General features: G+C 37.2%; 1 protein-coding gene across 1 annotated transcript in view; it reads left to right on the top strand.

The window, feature by feature from the left end:
* XPO4 (exportin 4) overlaps positions 1-20,902 on the top strand; it is an 80,882-nt gene that overhangs the window by 31,353 nt on the left and 28,627 nt on the right. The window contains exons 5-9 of the mRNA XM_030234588.2: positions 5,191-5,307; positions 6,119-6,272; positions 15,455-15,567; positions 17,997-18,154; positions 18,415-18,589. Of these exons, the coding sequence (XP_030090448.1) occupies positions 5,191-5,307; positions 6,119-6,272; positions 15,455-15,567; positions 17,997-18,154; positions 18,415-18,589 (717 nt within the window). The remainder of the gene's footprint in view (positions 1-5,190; positions 5,308-6,118; positions 6,273-15,454; positions 15,568-17,996; positions 18,155-18,414; positions 18,590-20,902) is intronic.

The following is a 20,902-nucleotide window of genomic DNA, read 5'->3' as shown; positions in this document are numbered from 1 at the left end:
AAAATGTTAGCAAAAACAGCTGTGCTTATTCAAGGACACTAGAAAAGAAGACTATTATTGCCTTTATAAAGGAAGCCTTGCTTTAAACAACTTTGTAAAATTGCTTTTGTTACATTCTCATTACAGAATTCTATCACTTAGGAGCAACACAGCAAATTCTGCTTCCTATACCTTTTTTCTTTGATTCTTCCTGCTCTTGTGCAAGTTAAATTTAGATTGTTTAGGAATACTATTAAATCTTCACATGAGTTCCCTTTGGTTTCAGTAACAGAGTTTACATTATACATGTGGAGACAAAAAGTCCTCTGAAGAGTATTCAGGCTGGCAGTGATCTAATGTAAAGGGTAGATGTTATGGTTTGCTCTATTTGGGCAAAATCTTCCTTCTTTTAAATAGGCTTACTGCTTTTTCTGCAGATGTAAATGATACTTGCAGAAGGCACTGTATGATAGTTTAGGTTTTGTAGTAAAATGAATTCTTTAATCAAATCCCTGACAACGTAACTGTATCTCTGCTCTGAATTCAAAACAAGGAAACAATTTTGGTATTGGAGTTCATTCTGCTTTGTCTGTTGGCTTTATTGCTGCAGAGCTGATGTACCACATGTCCATTTTTTCCTAGGCTGTATTTGAACTCTTCTTCCTTTCAGATGCTCTGTAACCTAACTACCCTCAAATTAAGCACTTCATTTATTCCATGGGCAGCCCAGGCACAAGTGTGAAATCCCTTCAAACATTATGGCTTTAGCTTCTTTTTTAGGGGACATTCCATTTGGAGGAACAAGTTGTATTTACCTTTTGCATCTGAGCTTAACGAATGATATATAAATGTTGTTTATTGTTAAAATGACACATGGTCTTTCTGTAGCATCTGTGTTTTATTAAAGTCATTTAAAAGTAAACCACTAAAACGATGTTACTACTGGGTGTCTGATTGCCAAGTTAATCTCTTATCACAAGTCCCATTGATCTTCTGTTTGAGCAGCTGAGAGTCTATTTTATGTATAGCGATCTTTCATAAAGTTTATTCCTGGTAATAAAGCTAACTGGGGTGGGTGCCAAGCTATTCTCAGAGGCAATGCTCTCTCTCAACAAGAGAAGGATTTTATTTTGTTAGATGGGCTTATTGTTTGGGTATGTACTTGTGGCAGAACTAGTGAAATTACTAGGGAGTGAGTCAAACTAGGTTCAGAGGTGTACTCTTACTGGTATGAAGTTAATGGCATTGCTGCACAATAGACATTCAGATCTGGCTTTTAATATGATGCCCAGAGTCACGTGCATTTTCTACTTATTACAGTGTGGTATTACTAACTTGCATTGTTAATCTCTTCTGTGGTGTGGCAAAAACCTTAAAAAAAACCCTTTAAAAAAGAGCCAACAAATCCCCACCAGAAAGCAAATGAACAAACCAACCAGCCAAAACCACACCAAAACCAACAACAAAAAACAACCAACCAACCAAAAAAAAACCCCAGAAACAAGACACAAAACCCCAGAACCCTCCACCCTAGAATTTTATGTGTTAGGTGAATTCAATTTTCTTACATGTAAGAGGAAGACATTTTAGTTCACATAGTACACCAGTATTGGTTTCTCTGAAATTGTTGGTTTTCAGATTTTTGAAATCTTTCTTCTGATGATATTTATGTTGAGGTACTTAGTGTCTTCACACCAAACATATCTGTATATTAAAAAAACTGTAGTGCAACATATTAATAGTTAACCTTCAGTAAAATTACTTCATGAAAATCAAATTTTATTCCTTGTAAAATTTACTTGATCTTTATTCCAGAGTTTCTGAAATATTATTGTGTATTCAGGGAAGTTTAATAGATGGCTGGGCAAATATTCTTTTAAGCTAATAATTTGTTAATACTCATGAAAATGGCCGTTTTACTGCTGTGGACAATAGTCTGTATTAATTCCTGTAGCCTTATGGCAGTTTTGGGAAGCAGTGGTGGGTTTGCAAAGCTTTGTGCAAATACTTGACATTGTAAGGACAGGTTATGGTCTGGATCTGTTCCTCTGCTCTTGTCTGGAAGCTAAACTCATGGGGGTTGGCTCCTGCCTTCTAGGAAACCAGTCTCAAGCCATCTCACCTCACCCTGTTGTTGCAGTAAATTTGAAATTACAGGCCAGTATCTTCTCTTTGGTTTTCTCCTGCCCTGGTGACCTGGATATACAGGAGTGCTTACAATCCCTTATGGATGCAAGGGGTAAGCACAGGTGCAGATGGCAACAGAAGCGTAGGGATGTGCAAATATTGCACATGAGGCTCTAGGGGTGGTGAGGGTATGGGGCAGGATTTGCACTCCAGGTATTGAAATACCAAGTGAAGGAACTTTGAGGGGATGCTGGGAATTCAGTAGGAGGGAGTAGAGCAGAGGGGTGCAGTGTGCCCTGGTATTTGCTGTGGGCTAGCCTGCTGGATGGAATAAGGTGTGTAAATCTAGTAACATCATTTTTCTGCTGTCATGCTCAAAGGAGGTACTGATGTCCCAGAACTATCTGAACTTGCTCTCATTGAAATCAGGGGGATAGGCCACTGCTCAAGCTGCTTAGCAGATTCAGTCAGCCTACCTGTACCTATTGCTCTTTACACTTTCAAAGAGATGTCTTTACCATCAGTGATGAAATTTAACCTTCCTTTTAATTTTTTCCTTGAAATGAGGAGAAAAGTGCACCAAAAAAAAATCTGTAACACACTTTTACCATGCACTAGCACATTACTCCGCAAAGAGAAAGGATAAATTATTGTATACATATAAACAAACTGGAGAAAAGGGGAGGTGCTATTTCAGCTAATATTAGGTATTTGTAATCACAGTGGGAACAAATTTTCCTATTATTCCTGCCAGTTTGGACTTGGTGATTGATTTTCTAGTAATTGACAACCAACTGCAAATGATGGGTAGTCTGCATCGCTGCCCTGCTTGTTCTGTGGTGTTCTGCATGGTGGCTTGGTGTCAAGGTCTTGGCATGATAAAGCAGAAGCAGTTTAGTTTTTGCCTGGTTTTTGTACTGTTGGAGCCAGTGATACCAATGGGTAATTAGGGTATGTTGCAGAGCATCAAAGTGTACAGATTTGTAATTGCAGCTAGTGATGTCCTTATGCCGTGGCTGCTTTGAGCTGAAAAATGTGAGTCAGTAATTTAAGCATCAAATTAAAACTTGTATTTTAAGCTATTTAGAGAGTCATGTGAGAATACTTTGCATTATTTCTTTAAAAACATGTGTTCTGATCTGAAGCATTATTCTAAAGTCAGACTTGAGGGGTTTTTCTTAGTAGTTCGTTTTTTTTTAACCAGATTAATTATTTTCATATGGAACTTTTAATGTTGGATTTAATACTCAATACTAGTCTATACTGTTTTGTTTTTTAATATTAGATCAAATCTGTATTTCCTTTAACTAAAAAATTATTTGTGTGAATACCTTGCACAGAAATTTGAAATTTGAATTGTGAAATATTTGAGCTAATTAGAAATACTTCTTGTACATAAGTGACAAAGTTGCACTTTTGCTGGAGTAGTTTAAATCATGGTGCTGGTTTTCACTGGCTAAATGCTTTTTGTCATATGTGTTGTTTGACAGAGCTGTCTGTAAGTGAGAAATAGTCCACTTAAAAAAATAATTTCTTAAAAATGGGAATGCTTTTACTTAGCAACAGATCAGCAATATGCTGGTCTGCTGTGCTTATGCAGCTTTATGGCATAGTGGAAGAGAAAACCTGTGTATTATCACAAAGCCACCATGTTTGATCTGTCTGGAACTTATTTAGCAAGTAAGAATGTTAATTTAGTGTTTACTGACTAAGATAACTAGTTGTCTGGGGGGGTCAAGGTACTGACTTCAGAGGCATTTCTGAACAAAGATGTTGCAGTTGGTGGGTGGATGGCACTGGTCTCAGCTGTTGTATGAGCTTGCATAAATAGTATCATCTCCACTTTAATCTTTCGGGTGTTCAGAGGTAGTGTGCATATTTCTGTTTAACCCCTGGACACTTGCTGGCATGCATGACCCTTTAACAATTCCTATCTCTCTGTCCATCCCTGGCACCTTGGCTCCAAACAGTCTGGAAGGAAAGCCAGTAATTTTGGAGCTTTTTGTAAAGAACATCTCCTTAACAAAAAGTCTTTTCATTTCAGCAGTATATGCTTTCTATTGTGCTTGTTAGAGAGGTGTAGAGCGCAAGTCTGAAGTACTACTTGCATCTCCACTGTGCAGTACTTTCTCCCCTTTGTGTGCAAGGATCAGTTAAAAGATATTAAAACTGGTGATGATTGTTTCTGGACTTTGGCATCAGGAAAAAAAAGCTTATTTATATATTTCAGAAAATAGCAACAAAGGCTGGAGCCACGTGTTTCATAAGAAAGCTGGCTAAGTACTGTTTTAGATAAACATTTCATTTACTTTATATTCAATTTTGAGAATGAAAGAGATACTTAAAACCTTTAGTCTTCATGAATCTGTCTCTCTAAAGCATGCCTTTTGCTTACCAATTTTTATATCTCTTCAGAGACATAATTTTGATAGAGTAGTTGTAAGGGTTTTTTCTGAGGCTTGTCAATGTGTTGCTTTAGAGGGAGGTATCCAAGACCTTTCATGTATCAGAGCTTTCTGTGAATTCCTCTCTTATTTTGTTTATGGGGAGAGAGGGAAAAGATGTAGACAGTGCTATTGCAGGTGTTGTTTTTGACAAGCTTGTATCACTTTTGGTGCTATAAAGTTTATCATGATCAAATACCAGCATGGTAAGTGTAGCAAATGCAAAGAAGGGCTGAAACAAACTTCGGAGGGACCTGAGTCAGTCGAAATAAGTGGACAGTGAATCTTCCCTGAAACTAATACCTGTAAAGGTCTGTGCACAGGGAGACAAAGTAAATGCAAGGCTGGGAAATGGTTTGCAATAAGTTGATTTCATTTGTAATGATAATCACACAGATGCCAGCTTTTATATTGCTTAAATACTCAAATTTCTTTTTTAAGAATGGAGCCCTGAATGGTTCCAGAAATGGTTCATCCAAGGATCTATTTTCCTGAAACTTTGACTTGTTCTAGTTTTTGTTAGATGGAACTGAAGTAGTAATTGTATTAAAATGCTAATAGAAAAATGAAGGACACTGTAGGTGCTATTGTGTTACTGGACATCTTTTAGTTATGTTATTCCCCCTTATGTTTTTTATAGCAAACTTTGGCCTGTTCCATTCTAACGGCGTTGTTGAGCGAGTTCTCAAGTTCAAGTAAAACCAGCAACATTGGACTAAGCATGGAGTTCCATGGTAACTGTAAACGTATATTTCAGGTAAACTAGTTCTGTATTGATATATGCTACCTCTCTTTCTAAAATTTAAACATGTGGAAGCAAAAATACTTTGTTGTGCCAAGTGCAGTCAGGTCCACAGTGGACCTGACTGCACTTGGCAGGACCTGACTTGCACTTCCCTATTTAATAGGGAAAATACTGCAAATAATGCAGATGCTGGCTGCTTCAGGAAAATAGATAATGTACTTTTAAAAAACTTGTATCAAAAAGGTGCAATCCCTTTGTGCCCATTTTATGAATGTAGAGCTACAGATCTTTATGCCATTGGACTCTTTAATTCCTTGGCTACCAATTGCAAACAAAACGAATACTCTGTGGAACAATGATAGTCTTAAATATAGCTTTGGTTTAAAGCCAAGGAGAGCTATGTATGTATTTAAAAATATTATTGCAGATGGTGTAGTCTGGTTGTCTCAGATGTATTGTTTGGCCAGCCAGAAATGTTTATGTGAAGGCATTGCTTTAAACTGACTGTTGTGGAACAACTTACCAACTTTTTTTCATGCCAAAGACCAACTCTTTTCTCCACCACTTATTAGAAACATTTTGGTTTTTTATCTTATAACGACTAGTATTTATATGAGGATTTTTTTCATAGTTTTTGCAAATGTAATCATATAATTTTGACAAAAGAGGGGATTCTCTCTAGCAAGTTCAGAGTATTTCCTGTATTTTAATGAAAATAGGGTGAAACTGGAAATTTTTATTCTCTCTGGAAAAGTATTTCTTGTTGATCAACATTTCATTAATGACTGAGATACTGAATGTATTGTGTTCGTCCTGACTGTAGGAGGATGATCTGCGGCAGATTTTCATGCTCACAGTAGAGGTACTTCAGGAATTCAGCAGACGTGAAAACCTCAATGCTCAGATGTCTTCAGTGTTTCAGCGTTATCTTGCACTAGCCAATCAGGTCTTAAGCTGGAACTTCCTTCCTCCAAATTATATCCTTTTCATGTCAGACCTTTTGTTTCCCTTGACTTGGGTCACTTCTTGGGTGAGGAGTAAAGTCTTTGCAAGGAGAGTAAACACAGAACTTAGAAGCTTTGTGTTTAGTCATTGATTGATGTTTTCTTCTGTTAGTGCTTTTTGTCTCCACCACACTTGCTAAGAGATGCTTACATACAGAAGCTGCTGTTGGTCTTCATTAAAGTTTAAAAGTATTTTCAATAGAAGAGAAAGTGTACAGAGCACCCACCTTTTATAGGTTTATGGTCGGTCCGATTGGTGCAGGAGAAATGTGCAATGTGCTGCTTCAGTGTAGAACCATATGGTTAAGAGTATAAGCCCTGTTCAATTTTTATGCAGAGATCTGATCTGTCCTACTTTTCTCCCTTAGAGAAGAGGTAGGGACAGGCAAATGCCCCATCGTGCAGGAATGTGCACGTTCATGCAGGTGAACCAACTCCCCATAAAAGAACATGGTATATACTAGAACATGGAATGTCTTCAGCCTGAAAAAAAGTATTTGGTAGCTGAGAAAAGAAATGTCAACTTCATTTTACACAGGTGCCATTGCTTCCATTTCAATATTTTTGGGATATCTGCTGTTCATTAGTCCAGAGAAAGGTGGAGTTGGAAAGTAGAGGAGGAAATGGGAATAAGAAAGAGAGGCTCTTAGTGAAGGAGAGAAGAAAAAATTATAGAAAAATGTTTAAAAAAATGGGCTAGACAAATATTGTAGAAATACTCAATCACACTCTGTATTTAATAGAGGTTTTAGGCAGCATGTGTAGTAAATCATTATAGCACCTGTTTTAATAGCCGGACTACCTTTAAGAATCTCAGCAAACTTTAAAGCTGGTTTATAAACTTTTTTCTTAAAACTTCTGAAATTGCTACCAAGTTACACATACTGCAGGAATCTTGATGTTGCTCTCAAATCCACTGTGAAGGATTTTATTTGCTTTCCTGGTGTGGCAGTCAGGTGATACCTGTGTGGTTTTGTTTTCTTTTAGTCTGTTCATTATGCAGCAGGCAGCAAAAGTAAATTTATTGGAAACTGGATATTCCTTGGTTCACATCTGTAAAACAGAATGCCAGTTATACTGGCTTTAAGAAAGGTTCCATGGATTAAAAGTAAATATCCTGCTTCTATTCATCCCTGAAGTGATTTTGGCAGGGGTTCAGAGAGGAATTTAGCACATGTGCCTATAAAATGGAGACTGTAGTCAAATTATTGCACCTTATAAAAGTCTTTGGAAGTGGATTTTGGATTTTAAATAGAAAGGAAATGCTCTTGTATTGTGCAGTGGTGGTTCCCTCTGAATTTGAGTCTAGCTCTGTGCAAACTTCTGATATAGTCATAAATACAGAATCATAGAATGATAAGGGGTTGGAAGAGATCTTAAATATTATCCATTTCCAACCCCACTGCCGTGGGCAGGGACACCTTCCACTAGACCAGGCTGCTCAGAGCCCCATCCAATCTGGCTTTGAACACTTCCAGGGTTGGGATATCCACAGCTTCTCTGGGCAACCTGTTCCAGTGCCTCACCATCCTCACAGGAAGGAATTTCTTCCTAATATCTAATGTGAATTTCCTCTCAATCTATGCCCATTATTCCTTGTCCTATCGCTGCAGTTCCTAAGAAGGAATCCCTCTCCAGCTTCCCTGTAGGCCCCCTTCAGACAATGGAAGGTTGCTACAAGATCTCCACAAAACCTTCTCTTCTGCAGGCTCAACAGCCCCAACTTTCTCAGCCTGTCTCCATAGGGCAGGTGCTCCAGTCTCCTGTCAGCTGTGTGGCCTCCTCTGGGCTTACTCCATCAATTCCATGTCCTTATGTTGAGGACACCAGAACTGTAGTCAGTACTTCAGGTGGGGTCTCACCGGAAAAGAGTAGAGGGAGAAATCTCCTCCTTCAACTTTTTGATGCAGCGCAGGATGCAGTTATCTGAGCACATTGTTGGCTCATGTTGAATTTTTCATCAACCATCACCCCTAGCTCCTTCTCTGCAGTGCTGCTCTTAATCACTTCCAACCCCTTGGTGTGTCTGGGATCTTGGTATAGTTCAAAAGTGAAGGCTGTAGTTCTTCATGGGCTCCTTTGTCCTTGGCCTAAGGTTTGCACTGGTGGAGCCAGATAGAGATATAGACACATGCAACACGTGGAGCCTTGGAATTTCAGCTTTCCTTTATACATCTATATAATATCTAGCCATTTAAGTGCTAGTAAATAAATGCTACTAGAAATACCAAAGCAAGCCATACTACTGCTAAGATTAATAATATTTTCTGCTATTTGGCCTCCTTTAGATACTACAGCTCTTGAACAAGTTCTGGCCATTTCTAGGTATCCGATGGACCTAAATGGTCTTAATGAATCACTTCAAAATATTTTTGTAACTTGTGATCCACTGATACCATCTTTTTGTTTTCTACTATTGGATGCTTCATTTTGCTGAAAGAATTACAGCGCCAGTTTGGGTTGTCTTTATATATCACCCTGTGTTCACAGAAGTTGGAACATCTTCAGTCATCTCTTAGAAAAGTTGGTGTTAGCTGCCAAAGATTCAGTAACTCTTGGGGTTTACAGTGCCCTGTTGATTGTATTGTGGCATAAATCTGTTTTCCTTAAGATGACCTCTTGAACTGTTGATGGTTAGCTCGTGGGCAGTGAAACGTAGCTTGGCTGTAGTTTCTAAATAGATAGCACATTACATAAGAATGTAAGAATTGCTATGTTGATTGATTGGTTAGAGTCCTTTTGGTGTCCTCTTTCCAAATCTTGACAGTACATATGCTGAAGCAATGGGCATACATTTAATACCTGAAGCATGGAGTAAAATGATCCATTGTATTCTCAGGTATATCTTTTTTCCTTTAGTTGGTATTTCCCCTGGCAAGATAGTATTGATTCTCAGTATTTCCTGCAGCACCACCAGTAATCTGCAGTACATTTATGTAATATTTAGCAAGATTCTTGTATCTCCAAAAAAGGGAAATAGCATAAATGTGCATCAACGGTATGGTGGCTCTTGCAAAGTGGCATGTTATTCAAATCCCCAGGTTGTTAGAATTTAATCAAAACATACCACTTCTCAAGAATTCTGTCCTGTTATAGGACAACTTTATAAATTTTGCATTGTTAAATGCAGTTTTGGACCGTGTTGCCACCAATTGTAAGAAAAGTTGTGGTGAGTCTGCATTGTCTGTTGCTACCATGAAAGATGGTAGCAACAGACAATGTAGATTCTGGAATACCCACCTCATTAGAGCAACAAAGGAAGAAACTCTACCTCATTTCAAGTTGGAACTCAGTATTTTTAAATTATCTTGGGATATAGTGCCTGCAGTAGGAAGGACAATGCACAGTGACCTAGGAGGCTTCCCTTCAGTCATGTCCAGTTTCTCCTATTTCATTTTCCAGCAATCATCTATTGTTATTTTTATCTGCCACCTTGAGATATTAGTTTACCCGGTGTTTGTGGAGGCTTCAGAGATAGTATCTTGTGGCATGTTGGCTTCTGCACAGTTTCTTTTTTCAGTACTGTTACAGTATTGTTAAATATTATTTACTTGTATGGAACTAGTTTTAACTGCATATTTTCTTAAATGAATGTTTCAACTAATTAAGGAAGTACAGATGATCAGTACTAAAAAGTACCACCCTCTCTTTTACAAAGGTTCCTTCAAGAATGTGTCTTTTAGTACATTGTGAGTACCCAAAGTCTCCATTTAAGAAGCTGAGTGTTGTTGGGCTTTAATACATCTTGGCATGGACATACACATCCTGTGAAGTCAGTATGTAATGATAATTTCTATCATTTTGTTTCCAGAGATATTTGTCTTGTTGACTTTGAGATTTTTCTGTTCCTGGCAGCCATATTCTAATGGACTTTGGCTGAATGTCCTCAAATGTAAAAGTTCTTGAACAGAACATAAGAATTGTGTGCAGCTGTCTCCCATCTACAGAAAGGTATCTATTAGGAGCTATCATAAAAGTACTTATCCCTTTTTCTTCAATGTATGGATTACAGTACATGAATAAAGAGATACTTGAGCTTTAGTTCTTGTGTTGGATTTAGTGCCTGTACTTGCTTGGAGGCAAGCTGGCAAATTTTCAAGTGATTGTAGAATAGGGGATTTAAAGTGCAGGTTATGTAGACCTAGTGGTTTGCACTCTACACATCATTGCTGTTCCATTGGAATTGTTGGTGCCATGGCAATTGTATGAACTGACTGAAGCTTTTGTCTGATCTGAACATTTTTGTGTTCATTGGCCACACAGTTAATATCTCTGTTTTGAAAATGTCTTTTAAACTTCAAGCCAGAATGAGACACCTGTCTGGGAGTTTCTGTGAACCATATAGTTCTGCAGACTTCCAAGATCTGAACTCAGTCCAACCCAGATTGGTAGCATCTGTTGTGCATAATAGAAGTGCATGAAAATGACACAGAAAACTCAAGGTTGATTTTGAGGAATGGTTCAAGTTGGCATTGCTGCTGAAAAAGCATCCTGCCCTATCACCTCCCATGAACATGATGCTGAGCAGAGAACCACCTGGCTATAAATGCGGTGGGGTTTTGTTGGCAGGTTTTGGCCCGTGGTTTGATTTGTTGCACAGCTGCAGAAATGATTCCACCTGTACCAAGGAGTGACAACATTGATTTCTTCAGCACTGTGACTGCTTTCCATAGGCCTTGTGTCTGTTAGCAGCCTGGAATTATCCTGAATTTACTGTAGCAGTCTGTTCTTATCTGAAAAATGAAGCATAGGGGCACTATCCTGTCTATTTATTGGGATATAGAGCAAAATTCAATGTAACTGAATCAACTGTATTAAGAGAGCTGCATTTTACTTTTATTAGACTTTTATCTACTGCTTGCTTCTAGGTGCAAACTGACCTGGATTTGAAATCCCTGATAGTTAGAAATGATTTCTAGGACACTGTTTTCTTGTCAGTCCTTTCTAGCAACTTTTTAAGACAACGTTGTGCAAACCCAAGAAGATTGGAAGATCCCCTGAATTCTATCATAATTGCACTAAACATTTGTATTGATGTTGAACTTTTTAACAATCATTCATCATTTCCGTTTTCCCGAATGAATTCTGTAATCAGTACACAATATAGGAATAGCTTAACAGCATTAATATCAGAAGAGGAACAGAAACCAGGAATGACTCTTTATTGGGAAGGGGAGCTGGTATTCTATTTTCTTGCCTCAGTGGTTTATAAGTTTCCAGTTTTGCAGTGATGGTTATGGCACCCTGGATGGCAGCTGGTGTGTGGTGGAAAGGTGTGACTCCTGAGCCACATCTGTGTGACAGCCACGTGTGCATGGGTGCTCTATGTGCCAGTTAGGCTGGAAGTGATCAGCTTGCATATCATAAGCTGCACAACTGTAGCAGCAGAATGTACCAAGAACTGCAGAATCCACATGGGTGGTCATGAGCCTTGGAACTGGCATGGCTCTGGAATCAGGCAGGTTTAAAATTAGCTTGGGTGTTCCTGCACTTCCTACTCCTGTTCCTGCAATCTGAGTCCAGTGTCTCCAACACAAAGTATTGTTTCATTCTCGTGACTGTTAAGAATACTTGTGTTTAATATTTAAGCATATGCTCCTTGTCCTGGTTGCTGGATGTATTTTCCGAGAGTGTAAGGTATGGAAAGGTCTGTGAAGGATTTCTCCATAGGGGGCAGCAAGCCTCTGCAGCAGTTTTAGGCAGTTGCTCCTTAGACTCATCCCATGTACTTGGCTCACTAGCTAGAAAGCCAGAGAAGGTCTTAAAAATTCAGATAAAATCAATATTTAGCATAACACTGGAGGGCAGATACTTTTCTAGTGCAGTTTTTTATTTTTAAAATGCAAGTCTATGACTGGCACAAAGTCCAGAAATACTTCAAACAACAAAAGTAAAATGATTAAAATGACTTTTAAGAAAGTCGCACCTTAGCACTCCAGGAGTTTTCCCTCCATTTCTGAGATGTTTCACTTTTGTGCACAAACTTACGAATGGGGCTCTAGTAGAAGAAATCTCAGCTTTGTTTTTTGAGTTCCAACATATTATTTTGTGGAAGAACAAGTCTTGCCTCTCTTGGGAAAAAGATTGTGGGATTCATTCTCAGATACTGGAATTTGTTGAAGTACTGAAGTAAAATATTATAATCCCTACTGACTACCTTAGGATCTGAAATATTTTAATATTCATCTTCACCTATCAGTCCCTTCGTGAGACAGAGTCTAGTGAGTGAGAGGAAAACTACACATTTGTTGGGGGATTTTTTTCATGGCTTTCATGTTCCTCCAAGAAGCACATAAAACCTCAAACTTTTTTTTCTAAATTAGTTTTTAAATTAAAAAATAATTACTTTTAAAAAGCTGCCGTTATTTCTCCGAAGCACAGAGCTAATGTCTATATGCATAAATTGAATCAAAGATAATAGAAAATATCTTTTAACATTATTCCTCTCTAGGCAGTAATAGCCAGCATATCGACCTTATCATACATTAAGGTGTCTAATTATGTTCTTATGATTTGTAATAGAGTTCAGTTGACATCACTGCATAATCTGATTCGTGCAGAAGATTCAACTCTCTGAAGGAATCAGTGTCCTAAGCCTTGCAAAATGGTTGAAACACTGACCTGATTCTGGAAGCTGTTAGCCTGGATTTCCATATAATTCAAAGCTAATTTTATTAAAAGTTTATCATTCCTCAATAGACTTGGGAATGTTAGAAACATTTGTATTATTACCAGAAGTGGTTTACAATTGTTTTTCATTCTGGAAACAAAAAAATCCCCAAACTCTCCAGGATGTTGTAGTAGACTAATCTATGCTTTTCATTTATCTATGTTGTAAGTCTAAATCATAAGCTTGAGTGCTTAGAAGAAAAAAGTGGTTTGCTCATTCTGTACTTTTTGTTTCTTTTTAAGTCTTGACAAGTAAGTTAATTTTGGATAATGAATGCATTTGTCCTGTGTACACCCATGTATGAGGTAATTTAGTGCCATTTTTTTTCATGTTTGGCATAACTAGACTGCTGTTACTAAGACCAAACTGTAGCACAACTTAAGCTGGAGTACTTTGTGGCAATAAGCATCTCCACAGCCAGTTTCTTCTAATGCTTGCACACATGTAATACATGCTGGAAAATGGCTGCAGGATCTCCATGATAGATGGAGTCATAATTTGTAATGTTCAGTGAACAGATATTTTACCCCCAAATCTCCTATTGTCAGATGTGTCATCAGTCCATTAGCATGAGAAACAAGACTAAAAATAACAGGATAAGGCCTCTAAATAGTGAGTCTTGTTAAAATAGTGACAGCAAAGTAGGGCTTCTTTCATTCCATGTGAAAAGCATTTTGTAGCTGGTCCCCTCTGTAGACACAACCTAGCAAAGAGTAAATTTTTCACAGATTGGTAATGTGTTTATAATTGTGTTCTGATAAAACATCCAAGCCAATAGCTTATTGGAGAGTTACAGCAAAGGACATTCTTGTCAGTAAGCAATTTCAGAATGCCATTTTGACTAAGATTCTAAATGGAAAGGAAAAAAGGCATAGCCTTATTTGCCAGATAAAATTAGTTTTAATTTAGAATATTACTTCCAATAAAGGATGCTTGCGTGTGATTATTTCATGAATATAATTTTTTTTTTTTTTTTAGTGGGTAGAACCAAAGCATATTTGATGAATTAAACTACATCAGTGTTTCAGATGTAAGTAAAGTAGAAAATTCTGTGACTTTTAGTTTTTCCCCATCTGAAATAATGCAGATCTGGTGGGTTCAACATACATCGATAGTCTTGAAAATTGTGAAACTGCTTTTATTTTGCACTAATGTGAAAACCCTTGATTGTTCTTATGCAGTATAACATGCTGACAGCAGTCCTTGACACATAGCACTGGTGAAGGTCCGGTTGGTACTGTACTGTGGGAAAAGTCTCTTTGGAATGTGGTTTTGCACAATGTCATTGGGAATTTTTTTTTTGTGGCAGAACTCAGAAGACAAGTATAAATAAACTGAAATTGTGCATCCTGCTTTGTGACACAATTTTTCATATTAAACTACTTGCTTGCTTTAAATATTCATTCCCTTTAACAAATCCCATCAAAGTTAAGGGGTCTACTGTTTTTAACTATACCATTGTAAAATTTATTTCGTTCTAGACACAGAAATCATTTCTTATACACATTTTATAGTACTGGATTACTTACACTACAAAAGGTAATGCTGTTCATCACCAGTAAGTAAATTATGTACATCTGAACATGCTGTTACTTACTCTGACGGTTGGGTTAGAAAGGGATCAAAGAGGATAATGTAGGGTTTAAGAAAGACAAATAAACATTAGTAAAACTGCTTTAACTTAGCAACTACTACTTGAAATGGATGGTGTCACAAAGAAGTACTTCCAAAAATTTTTGATTAAAGCTGTTGTGTGATCAAACTGACAAATAATTGAACCTGTTTGTTTAAATGTTTTTTCTCATGTCTCTGTTTTTTCTGTACTAGAATATTGGCAGAATTTTATAAATGAAGTTATGCCAAAATACATGGTGAGAACTGAAATGGGTGCGGCAAAATTATGTCTTTACAGCGCGCACATTTTTCATGAGCGTCTCTTACAAACGTGTTGAATACGACAATGCCTTGTGCTGACTTGTGCTTTTGTTCTTCTCAGTGTGATTAGAAAATGTAGATTCATGCAGGGCTAACATATCTGCATTCTGTGACACATATCTGGCTATTTAGAAAAATAGGATATAGATTTCAATGAGCTATCTTTAGCTATGGTAAGACCTTTTTAAAAGCTGCCAGGAAAATTTTTTAGAAAATGATTTCCTATTTTGCATAAATTTTAACACCTGTTAATTGCGGTTGCTTTTTTCCCTTCTCGCTGTGTCACATTAGACACCCTGGTTATCAAAGTGATCGTATCGCTATGGTATGTCTCATAATTATGATCAAACTGTTATCTAACATTCCTGGAGCATTCTTTTTTTCAATACTTAATACCTTTTATTCCTTGGCCTCATGCATGAATTATGCTGTGTATGTGAAGAGGCTTAAAGTTTGTTTCCATTACATTCTTTCTGAATGGATCCTGTTGTATCTAGGATTTTTTTAAAGCCAAGTAGGAATGTTATTGTTGACCTTGACACCAGATAACTGGGCAGACATTATATAGCTATGTTTGAATCCTCACAAAACGTGATGCTAAAGCCAACAGAATCCTGGCGCGAGACCCTCCTGGACAGCAGAGTTATGGAGCTTTTCTTTACAGTAAGTTTCTTTCTTCAACTTTCATAGTCCAGACCACAGGGAAAGCAGCTCCTTCCTGTTCTAAAACTGTGTTGTCGGACTCTTCCTTTTGCATCAGGTAGGATTGATTCTGTTCACTTCAGCTCGCTTATCTAAACAGACAGAAGTATTGTCTTTTTCCTAGGGTACTGAATTTGTATTTTGTCTTTTAATTGCTCTAAATTGGTGACCACTACCAGTAGAAAAAAGTTCATAGTTATCTCAACTTTTATACCTTTAATCCTTCTGGAAATGTACTCATTAGACAAAAGCAAGCGTGATGAGCAGTAGTAGAGTAATGAAAGTTTCAGATAAGGTGTAACGACTCTCAGAAAATATCAAACGAGCAGTGTGTGGTTGCTGATGTTAAAACATTTGCTCAACAGAACAGCTGAAAATAAGTAATGTAATTGCAGTTTTCTAGCTACTTTCAGCATACAGAATTCTGCATCTCTTTCCTCAGCACAGAGGAAATCTACAAAGGTTAAAGTAGAGGAAGTTAGAAGGAATAAGGACGAGGTGGTGTTGGGAAAGGGGAATGCAGTACTCAATTTCTGTAATGTAAAAGCCCCACAATGTTAAAAACTGATAGAATTGTATTGTTTTGCTTTTACAACTGTTGGGAGAAGTTTGTAATCATCGCTCAGCTAAGACTTACTGCAGCAGCAAGATATATTGGCTTATAAATTCATTTGCTATGCAATTTGACTTGGGTTACGTCTCTTGGGATCTGAGAATTCAGCATTCTCAGGCTTTTTTTCATTTTTGCAAAACAGAGAAATGTGCTCAAAACTTAGACAAAGTTGTTTTAAGACTATGTAAGTGTAACTCTCCGGTGCTGCTTGACAGTATGTGTTGGGATACATGTCCTTACTTGGTAGGATTTTCAATAAATTTAATTTTTTTTAAATTTTTTTTTTTAAACTGCAAGTTTATCCAGCAGTTTTGAAAAGATGAAAAAAATGACTAGCAAACTCTCAGCAGCTACACACAATCTGAACAGCTGTCTAGACTACCCAGACAGTTGCTACTGTCAGCTGTGAACCTCCACATGCAAATAACTTTTTGGCTTACATGTTAACCCTTCTTCTATGTTTAATAGTATGAAGTTGTCAGAGTTGCATGTTTGTTTCCTTGATTTATTTACAATTACTTGTTTGTAATTTTAAAAAAAATTAATAATGTGCAGATTTGCTTTAATACATTTGCATTTTTACTTAATAGTAACTAAGGCTTGGCTGTATTTTATTACTTTTGAAAGAATGCTAGCCAGGGCAGTATGCTGTCAGTCTGGTTTTAGATTCCTGATTTGCAGTGGTTGAGGCTTGCAGTGATAGTTTCGTGTTTGAGGTAATGTAAGTAAATTGTAGTAATTTTTATTCATTTATCTGATCTGAGAAATTTTAATAACCTTGCAAAAGTTGGCAGGATTGCTGTGTTAGAGCGAGAGCCTTCATTTCTAATCTCAGCCTCATGTGGGGCATATATTAGGAGGGGTATTTCTGTTGCAGGGTTTATTTCTCCTGCTAGTTTGATCTTTCAGGGATTAACTGTGCAGCTAATCCCACTGCAGTTAGGAGTTGGTTGAAGTTGCAACTATAACACCACAGAAAAGTAATCAGTGTTTTAACTGTACTTTTTGGCATAATATTGCTGAAATAATTCAACTAAATTTCACTTCTGTGTGAAAAAGCTACTTTATATTCTTTTGTTTATTTATTCAATATATCTTCTGGGAAAAAATAGTCATGAGCCTAAAAAAATTCTTTACATCCCTACTTGACTGGTTAAAATAAGTATGTGAGGATATGTTTACTGAAGTAGTAAGATTCAAATCTAGAAAGTCTCAACAACAGAAATAATGACATAACAGTTTGCACAAATGCAGGAAGATTACTGTTGGCCTTGTACAATATAAGGGTGTTGCCAAGGAAGTGATGCATTCATTTTTGTATATGTCTTCAGTGTTTACCTCTGCTGAAGAAGCATCTATATAATCTTGATTGAACTTGTTGACTAACTTTAGCAAGACTCTATAGCCTAGGCATAGTTAGCATAATAGAGATGACTGTCATTATTGCTGTTTTTAGAAGGAGCAGCATGTCTGACTGGCTGGCATCTGTTTCGCTCTTTAAGACATAACATTCAATAGACAGTTCAATTTTCAACATGAAGGTGAGCCTTAATTAAATGTTAGTTTCAGTGAGTTAATTCAAGGCTTTAGATTATGAGCTGAGTCACAACCTTGACGTTTGCTATGGTTTAGGGAGTTGCAGAAACCCTTGTTTTTCAGACTGAGTGGAAGTTATAGTAAGCTTTTTTTGGTGTGTGCTCTTTTGGATTGAGAGCCATGTGACTGTTGTAAGAACACCCTGTTTTCATGTATTATTAACTACCTCACTTCCTGAAAGGTACATCGAAAAATCAGAGAAGATACAGATATGGCCCAAGATTCATTACAGTGCCTGGCACAGCTGGCGTCTTTGCACGGTCCAGTCTTTCCTGATGAAGGTTCTCAAGTTGATTACCTGGCACACTTCATTGAGGGATTACTGAATACTATCAATGGGTATGTATGCCTGCTCTCTAAATTTAGATGGCATCTTTTAATCTTTAGTTTGGACTGTAGCATATCTGTGTGGAGAAGTGGTATGGCTTGCTTATTTCTGGATGTAATTTGTGCTTACTGTTGGGTTACTTAAATTGAGAAAGGGCAGACTAAAGTAGGTGGTGCTTATTATGAAATAGATTTATTGAAAATGTATCAACAAAACCAATTCCCTTTTAGCAATTTTCTTAATGGCAAAAACCTGCTATTTCTATCTATAGAATTGAAATAGAAGACTCTGAAGCAGTGGGAATTTCCAGTATTATCAGCAATCTGATAACTGTATTTCCTCGCAATATTTTAACGGCCATTCCAAATGAACTTTTCTCTTCATTTGTTAACTGCCTCGCACACCTCACCTGTTCTTTTGGAAGAAGTGCTGCCTTGGAAGAAGTGGTAAGTAGCTGCTCTCAAAAAAGTGGGTAGCCTTTTTCACTTCAATTTGTGATAAGCATAAGTGACATGAGAGTTTGGTATTTTGTTAGTAACTGTTGTCAATTCAATGGTTTTGTCCTAGATATTTCTGAAATCACATACGAGAGGATTTTCTTTTTATTTCACACAATGTAATGAACATCTTTCCAACTTTATTGTGATTTAAAGTGCATCTTAATTTTTTAAGTGAACAGATTAATTTAAAATATTAAAGTCTGAAAGTACTGCAGACTTGCTGTTGTAGATAATGAACAAGCTGCAGTCCTGAAAGTTTAAAATGACTACATGAACATATGGACAGACTGAAACTTAAGTGCTGCCTAGAGTTCTGAGTAAGGAGTTTCTGTTTTAAGTGAATGTAGCTGTTAAGATCTGTTGTTAACATCACACATCTAAGCTGTTGAGATCATACCTTCATTGCTGACACAGTTCAAATGGTATTTGTGCGTACAAATCTAGCACAAGAATTAAGAGGATTTTTTTCTTTCAAACTTTGGTTGTAACATTAGAGAGCAGTTGGCATCACCCAAGTGTTCTGCTCCTAAAAGTTGCCTTAAAAATAAAAACTACCAAGGCCACATAGTTTAAGGAAACTAACGTAAGAATTAAAGTGAATAATCTTGCACTTCAGCTATTTATGTGCAGTAGCTATAGATTTAAAATGAGACTATCAAGATACTAAACAAGATTTCCCCACTATCATGAGAAAGGATGATTTTCTTTGTTTTGACAGTTTGGTGTAGTGACAGAATGAGTTTGAAAATAATTATAGAAGTATTTGGTTACAAAGTTGATGGATGTGTTTCTTTACCAGAGAGTGCAGGTGTATTTATTAGCATTCATTGCAGAGCATTAGATCGTGTCTTTGCTGCAAAGTTAAAATGTATTATATTTTGCCCAGTGCTCACTTAAACTTTTCATTTTTTTTCATTTCTTAATCAGAAAATCAGTGTTTAAATTTAGAATCTAAAATAAAGCTGCTTTGAAAACTTCACTGGTCAAAATTTGTGTGCTTTTGAGATTTTCTAGTAGAATATTGTATACTTATTCCAGTGTTCACCAGTACATTTGGAAATGCTCCTGAAGCCTTTATGAGATTCATCAAAACCATACGCAGCTATCCTTTAAATTCAAAGGAACTAAAGGGATGTTGTTTCCTCAGTTAGCATGTTGTTACTTTAGAACTTGAATATGCAATCTTGTTTAATGAAAATAGTGCTCAACATGATGCCATTTAAAACAATCTCTCAGCAAGAGCTTACACTAGCTTGTACCACTGTCTGGTGCAATGATACCACATGCTGTGCCTATAGAAGTACTACTTTGCATCCCTGAAAGCAATCTTTTTGCTTAGGAATGTCCTGGCCATGGCTAATGTGTTCCCCAAGTTTCTTTTAGAATGCATGCACTGATGCTTTCTGTGGGCTCATGTGCTGTCTGTAGTTAAGAGATTTCTGACAGATAAAACACCATGCATGTTGGGCTCAATAGAATCCTCAGATAATATTCCTGGAGCTTTTCAGAAATATGAAATGCAGCAGAATGCAAGCAGGTGTAATTCTTAAGCTTTGCTGATTGGTAAAACTGCTTTCCCCATATTTCTGCCATGTCATATGCCAGCAGAACATACCATGTGAACATGGCAGAAACCCCATCAAACACAAGGAATATAGTTAGCTGAAGACCTGCTATGAAAACTCAAAATGTGGAGATCCTGAATCAAAATCTGTAAACCACTTGAAAGCATCTAATACTGATTTTCAACCATGGGAAAAACCCCACAATCCAAGCATTATGTTTGAATGCTGTTTCACATTGACCTGCAAGTTTGAGCTGGGGAGATTGGCTGAAGGAAGTTGAAACATTTGTGTGAACTAGCTACCCTGGTGGTGGGAGGGCAGGGAGCTTCAGCAGTGCTGAGGGTTAGTTTATGGGGCAAGGTGGACCAGTAAGCTCTTCCTTTAATGGCACTGAGTGTGAGACAGGATGCTCATCCACAGCTATGCTCTGCCTTGCTCAACACTTAATGCTTTGGCAGAAATAGAATCAAATAGTCCACCTGAATTCGTGGAGAGTATGAACAGGATGTTGGATATAAAGTCCAATAAAAATGACATCAAAGTCTTCTTTTTCTCCAAATATTAATGTACTGTTCCTGTTTCATGATATTTTTTCAAATATCATGTGATAGCAGAGATCATTCTGAATTTGGTCCCTCTGCTGTACTTCCAACTCTTTACAGCTTGTTACTGCTTGACAAACTTTCAAAGTGTT

The sequence above is a fragment of the Serinus canaria genome, chromosome 1 (genome assembly GCF_022539315.1).
Source record: "Serinus canaria isolate serCan28SL12 chromosome 1, serCan2020, whole genome shotgun sequence".
Classification (NCBI taxonomy): domain Eukaryota; kingdom Metazoa; phylum Chordata; class Aves; order Passeriformes; family Fringillidae; genus Serinus; species Serinus canaria.
The sequence above is the reverse complement of the archived record's forward strand: the minus strand, read 5'-3'. Positions and strand labels throughout refer to the sequence as shown.